The sequence below is a fragment of the Atta colombica genome, unplaced genomic scaffold (assembly GCF_001594045.1).
Source record: "Atta colombica isolate Treedump-2 unplaced genomic scaffold, Acol1.0 scaffold96, whole genome shotgun sequence".
Classification (NCBI taxonomy): Eukaryota; Metazoa; Arthropoda; class Insecta; order Hymenoptera; family Formicidae; genus Atta; species Atta colombica.
This window is the reverse complement of record NW_017259590.1, coordinates 2,140,896-2,148,013: the sequence shown is the minus strand read 5'-3', so window position 1 is coordinate 2,148,013 and position 7,118 is coordinate 2,140,896. Positions and strand designations below refer to the sequence as shown.

The 7,118-nt window shown below is 33.3% G+C and overlaps 1 protein-coding gene across 1 annotated transcript in view; it reads right to left on the bottom strand.

Annotated features, from left to right (window-relative positions):
* The window catches only part of LOC108693701 (collagen alpha-1(IV) chain), a 26,010-nt gene that overhangs the window by 12,752 nt on the left and 6,140 nt on the right, over positions 1-7,118 (bottom strand). Inside the window, exons 3-10 of the mRNA XM_018202763.1 lie at positions 3,933-4,083; positions 3,226-3,486; positions 2,539-2,894; positions 2,125-2,259; positions 1,928-2,035; positions 555-776; positions 268-456; positions 70-186 (exon numbers count right to left, since the gene is read on the bottom strand). Coding sequence (XP_018058252.1) covers positions 70-186; positions 268-456; positions 555-776; positions 1,928-2,035; positions 2,125-2,259; positions 2,539-2,894; positions 3,226-3,486; positions 3,933-4,083 — 1,539 coding nt within the window. The remainder of the gene's footprint in view (positions 1-69; positions 187-267; positions 457-554; positions 777-1,927; positions 2,036-2,124; positions 2,260-2,538; positions 2,895-3,225; positions 3,487-3,932; positions 4,084-7,118) is intronic.

Here is a 7,118-nt window from a genome sequence, read left to right as displayed (position 1 = left end):
TATATATATATATCTGATACTCATGTGTATGTATGTGGTTAACAATCTTTTTATAATTACTGTACTTACACGAATCCCTGGAGCTCCTGGAAGACCCTTTTCTCCTTTTTGTCCTAATCCTCCAGGTATACCATGATCACCTATGAATCCCGGTTCTCCTTTTTGTCCTTCTGGTCCCATTTCACCCTAAATATTATTCTAGTTAGAATATAATTTTACATATAATAATATAATGCAGAAACATTGCGATAATATTTTTCTACGTACTTTATCTCCTTTATAACCTGGTTCTCCAGGTGGACCTGTGATTTCCGAGACTCCTTCGAATGGCATGATAGGCGCAGTTGAACCCGGAGGTCCTGGTTCACCTTTTTGACCTTTGTCTCCCTTTAATCCTTCAAATCCAAGACCCATATTTCCTTTTTCTCCTTTTGGACCTAATATGCCAGGAGCACCCTGGATTTATCAAATATATTACATGTAATACAATAATGTATAGAAATACTTTAGAGAAGCAGTTATATTTCAACGGATAATATTTGAGCGATATTTACGTAAGGGCCTCGTTCACCCTTTGAACCAGGTAGACCGCGTTCTCCTTGATAACCAGGAGGACCGGGAGGCCCTCTTACACCATCCATACCAGGTTCACCCTTTTGACCCACTGGAAAAGCACCAGCATACGCTGGTTGACCCTTTTCTCCTTTAGGTCCGGGTAGACCTCGAAGACCGCGAGGTCCTGGTTCTCCAGGTACACCATCACGACCACGTTCACCCTAAAAAACATATATAAATTATAATGATATAATAATAACTTATAATCACTTTTAATAAAATTGTTAGAAGATAATTATTATAATATTAAATGTACAACTTTGCTTCCGCCGTTTTCCCATAGATGGCTTTAGCGATAAATGGTGATCGAAATAAATAGATCATAGAATAAACTTGGGCATCTGTCAACATAACCCCATAGAAACATTAGTCGATTTGTGTCTGCATCATAAAGTTATTCTCGATTGAAAATGTCAGTTTACGAGCCAAATTCTCGTCATTTGCGGGAGGTTTTAATTTTTTGCTTCAATATGAAGAAATCTGCGGTTGAGGCTCATCGAATGCTCTCAAATACTTATGGTGAGGCCGCTATTAATGAAAGAATGTGTCGTGAGTGGTTTCAACACTTCAAGAACGGTGATTTTGACGTCCAAGGTCATGCTCTGTATTTGATGAGACCAGCTCGGCGTAGTGTATTATGAACTGTTAAAACCGACTGAAACAATCACAGGCGATCGGTATCGAACGCAATTGATGCGTTTGAGCCGAGCATTGATAAACAAACGGCCACAATACAACAAGAGACACGAGAGATAAAGTGATTTTGCAGCATGACAATGCTCGACCCCATGTTGCGAAAGTCATGGTCAAGACATACTTGGAAATGTTGAAATGGGAAGTCCTACCCCACCCGCCGTATTCTCCAGACGTTGCTCCCTCTGACTATTACTTGTTTCGATCAATGGCACACGGCCTGGCTGAGCCAGCACTTCCGGTCTTATGAAGAAGTAAAAAATTTGATCGATTCGTGGATAGAATTTCAAAAAGATGACCAGTTTTTTCGACGCGGGATTCGTACGCTACCCGAAAGATGGGAGAAAGTAGTGGCCAGCGATGGACAATACTTTGAATCATAAATGTATAACCAGTTTTTTACAATAAAGCCTCGAATTTCGGAAAAAAAACGGCGGAAGCAAAGTTGTACACCTAATATAATAATCTTATGTATGAATTATTTGTAATATCTCTTCAATTTTATAACTTTCATATTTTTATATTTAAAATATATATGTGATAAAATAATAAGTACAAATTAAGCAAATTAAGAAATGTAATTACGTTAAGATTTTCATGACTTGTACAAAATACTTACATCCGTTCCATTACAACCATCACGACCGGGAACGCCAGGAGGACCCGGAGGTCCTTGTACTCCAGGTACACCGTTTATACCGGGAAAACCAGGCATACCCATTTTTCCCTTTAATAATATAAAATTATTTTTATAGGGAGAGAGAAAAAAAATTTTAATATATTAAATAATATTATAATTTTATTAAAAATACGTACTCTGTCACCTTTCGTACCGTGTGGACCTTGTGGACCAGGATCTCCCTTCTCACCTTTGGATCCTAGAAGACCTTCTGCTCCTGGAAATCCGCGTTGTCCCTTAGGTCCTTGCGGTCCGATTATTCCTGGTGGTCCCTTAAGTGAGTATATTACAATAAATTAAACGTTTAAAACTCTGGAAAATCACATTTAATGCTATTAGCTGTTGACAAAAGGACATAGATTTTTAATCTATCGTAAAAATAAAAGAATGTTCATGACAAATGAAAATATTCTTATAAAGCATGTACAAAGATTGTTTGCGAATTGTATAAAATGAAATGCAAGATTATCTATTTTCACAAAGTTTATGTTTGAATATTATAATTATCGCTTTAACATCTTTAATATTTTATTATCAATTTTTAAACCAACCCGTGATCCCTTCTCGGCGAAACACTTGGGCGCGCAGCATCCTGATCCGGTACAATTTCGCGGTGCTCCGGGCATAGGTACTACTTGGTAATTGCTCGGATAATTTTCGTCATCTCCAGCGGCACCGTAACCCCCATAACCGCGGCCACGACTACCGTAAGCGTCATCGCTTCCACGACTGCCGCCGTAAATTTGTCCACTTCCGCGACTCCCACCATAAGCACTTCCGCTTCCACGACCATAGGAATCCGCACTTCCCGCACCATAAGTTCCTCCATAACTATTACTATAAGAATCACCAGAATTTCCTTGACTGTAGCTATAAGAACCTCCTCCTCGCTCACTTTCACCGGCACCTAAAAAAAAATTACGAACGAATTAAAATTAAAATTATATCCAAGCGATTTATTGAAAGATTTATTGAAACGATAAATTAAATATCTGCGTACATATTTCTACTGAAAATATTTTTTTTATAAATCTATATAATATGCATATTTTAAATGTTTAAAAATTATAGAAAGAAAAAACATTTTTACCAAAAAATTAATTTAGTTTCATAATATTTTGAACTACAAACTGTTTCCTATATACTTTTTTTCTATAATATTATAAATATTTAAAATATTTTTCTTATGCCGATCTCAAATGAAACATTTATTTTCTATAATTTGCAAGATTGATTACCACTGTATGTATCGTAATCGCCGTGATTATCGAGGTAACCGCCTGATCGATTTTCGTCAATTCCGAATCCTGGCGTGCCGCCGCTGTCAGGATATCTGTCATAGCCCGGCGATGCTCTATCGTAAGGAAATCGGCCCGAAAAAGATTGACCATGAGGATCGCTTCTGTTTCTGTTCCAAAAGAATGGGAGATGGGCCCTTTCGTCAGGACTGTAATTACCAGACGTGAAACTGCCGTTCCGCCTTTCCGCATCCTCGTATCCTAGACATGCCAATTAACGAACGTAATGTCGGAATTCTTGATAGTTGTTTCCGACATTTATCCCTATTACGAATACTATCAAATTTTAGGGAACAAAAAAATAATTCGTTGCACGCGACGCAATTGATAGTCCGCTCGAAGATGAATTGTCTGCACGAAACAGTATTGAAGCATATTCCGTTTTTTAACTCTAACTTGTCCTCTTACATAAAATTAATTAGCTCAACAAATATGTTCTTCATAAAAAATCTTTTATAACTAATTGAGTAAAAAATATAATTATGAAGATGCAATATCTCTATCGTAAAATCTACAATCCAGTTTTTATATTGTCGGATGACATAAGGATACTGGATGGGAAAGAAGGACGTAATTATTGTACTTCCTCCTATTTCTCACATAAATCATAGCAGCGAAAAGCATGAGGCGGCATGTTGTCCAAGTACCTTCGTTGTCCGTAATAAACCCTTTGCCTAAATATTTGATATCTGGCGAACTGCCGTAGTCATCATCGCTACCGTTTGTAGGCCTTCCGATATCACCTCGTTCCAGCGGCACGACCGGTGGTGGATTCGGCCATGATGTGTGATTTAATTGCTAAAACAAATATTCGAGAATGAAAAGGAAAGGCTCCATAAATGGAATCGGAAAAGTACTGGAACATCAGTGCGATCAATAAAACGCGATATCAGATACGTTTGTGTAAAAGGTATGTGATGAAAACGAGTTACAAATCATTTGTCAAACTTTAGAAAATACGAGTTTTATTGTAATAAATTTATTTTCTGTAAGTTTTTAAAAGATTTATTTTCTTAAAAACAAAAATAGAAAAGTAAATAGAAAAAATGAATATAACACTTTCTGTTGAAAATTGTTAGAAAGATAAATTGAATTTGTTAATTCATACATTATTCAAGATATTGTAATTACAGAGTGTGTCTCAAACTTTGCATCCAAAATCAATTTGAAGTTAAAGAATCTTATTACATGAGAAAAATAAATATAGGTTTTAATTTATTTCTATATAACAAAAAATTGTACATATTTATTTATGTATTTTTTGATATATATATATGTTAATATAAGAATGTAAATTTAAATTAAACTCACCTAATTATATCACTCATAAAATTAATTACTGTATGTATCTTGATCGTAATTTTAAGAGGATTTTACAGCGAAATTACTCTTAGAAACTTGTGTGAATAATGATTAACGTTAAAGATAGCCTCGTGTGCACTTATTAAAATTATTCTTCGTAGATTTATAGACATGCGTTCTATGACACAAACGACGTGGCCATAAATTTTTAACGAGCTCGCATTTCTGTGGCTAAGATTTACGTTTTATCCACCGAGTGCATTGTTCTTAAAGTCTCATGGCGAGCGGTATGATGATACAAAAAGAGCTACTTTATCGACCGTTTGTACGAGTCTAAAGAGAAGATAAAACCATGGCGTTAGTGGTTACTTCTAATGTTCACCGTTCCTTTTTTCCTTCATTTTTTATACTTAACGACCATTTCAAGCAGGATTAATTATGTTATCAGATCGGAACATGCACATTATTGAAAACCTTGTTTTACAACTAGAAAAACGCAACTTAGTTTAGATAATTTTATAGAAATGAATAATTTTAAAAAAATAATAAAATTCCAGTCGAAACTTTAATTAATTAGATTTCCAAAAGTGATGATTATGAATTATGGCCTTTTAATTTACTTAAATTTAAAGAGCTGCATTTGCACAAAATTATATAAAAGAGCTAATAAATTATATCTTATACGTTGTTTCTAATTATGCATATATTATTTCAAAAATATTGTTAAAGTATAATATAATTTAATAATACTATAAATAATTATAATTATATATTATTTCATTATGTATTAATCAATTAATATTAAAAAAACTTTGAAAATATATTTACAGTTGATATACATATTATATTGACCAAAATAATAAAATCGAATCTATTTAATTACTTGATAAAAATGTAATATATTTATTAGTTGCTTTGTATAATTATCTTCAGTTTCGTATAATAATAACAATATTTAAATATTACAAAAAATAAATCAAATGAAAACGAAATTATGTAGTGGAAAACTGAAATAATAGCCTTTATAGTTAATGAAAAGAAAAAGACAAGTGTCGGTTTTCATCTGCAAAAAAACATCGTTTTGCAGCTACGCAGTGTTAACAGATTTTGCAGTAAATGCGTCATCGTTTTCCCAGAAAGTCATTGTCTTGCCCTCGTTTTCACGTTTTTGTCCTTTTTTTTCGTATTCTCGAGGATGGCACGCGCTGACAGGAAGCGCGGGGAGATAGTCGGTTATCGTTCCGAGATGACGTACCGCCCTCGGAGTGGCTGCGCGTCTGTGTCGCACATGCACCACGTACGACGATAGAGAGACAACGAAGATAGTATCCTTTTAAAATTTCATTCATCTACGTGCAACCATGACTCGAAACACAATCAGCAGTCGCGTAGATATAAGAAATCACTAAAGCCCAAATCGAATAACTGATCGCAAGCGTGAGAGTTAAAAATTTCTATACAATTGAAGAACTCCAAACCTCATGTGATAAAGATTGCAATTTACAATCACACATGCGAAAACTTTTTAATTCCAGACTTGAGATTTATTCTAGATTATACAATCTAAAGATATATCATGTCAAAATAAATGTTCTAGGTTAAAATTTAAAGATCTCGTGTAACGAAATAGATTTTGTGATCAAAAATATCAGAAAAGGAAATCTTAAGATTATATATAAAACAATGACTGCGTTCAGCAGAGAAAGCAACTTTGTAATTGCTTTAAAATTTTTTATAATATAAATATTATTTTTAATATAATTGTTACCTTCAGTTTTTGCATTTAAATGTATAAGTAAATCATATTAAAAAAACAACAGTTATAAATCAGCTTTTTTTGTTGAATGCAGGCATTATCTTCGAATCCTGGTGTTATCCTTGAATTACTTATTCGAGAATAACCAACAATCAAATGGAACTTACTTACTTAAAAAAATCTGTAATTTAATAAATAGTTAAGGATAAAAAAACTAATCAATTCCACTTCATAAAAGCAATCGTAACATTCTCTTATTGCAAAGTGTCGCAAATTAGAATTCCTCTCAAATTATCTTGCATCGATTAATCGTAGATTAATTATTCACTGAACATTAATCCTGGATCTAATTTCGTCCTAATTTCGATTCAAGTGGATTTAATCCATCATGAAGTCCAGTGATACACAAGTTCGTATATCGCGCAAACAGCTCGCGTCAAAACTGCAACTGAAATTGTCGATTCTGTCTCCTTCTTTTTTTCTTTCCTCCTCTCCTTCTCTTTTCTTTATTATTTTCATTTTATTATTATCATTTTTATTTATTGTATTATATTATTTTCATTCTTTTTTTCTTTTTTTTGTATTTATTGTATCTATTTTTCTCTTTGTTCTGCCTATATGTTCTTATTATTATTATTTTTATTTATTGTATTATTTTCATTCTTATTTTTCATTCTTATTTTCATTCTTATTTTCATTCTTATTTTCTCTTTTTGTAATTACTGCTATTTTTTTCTTTGTTTTGAATATTAATAAATCCTTTATCTGTCTATGT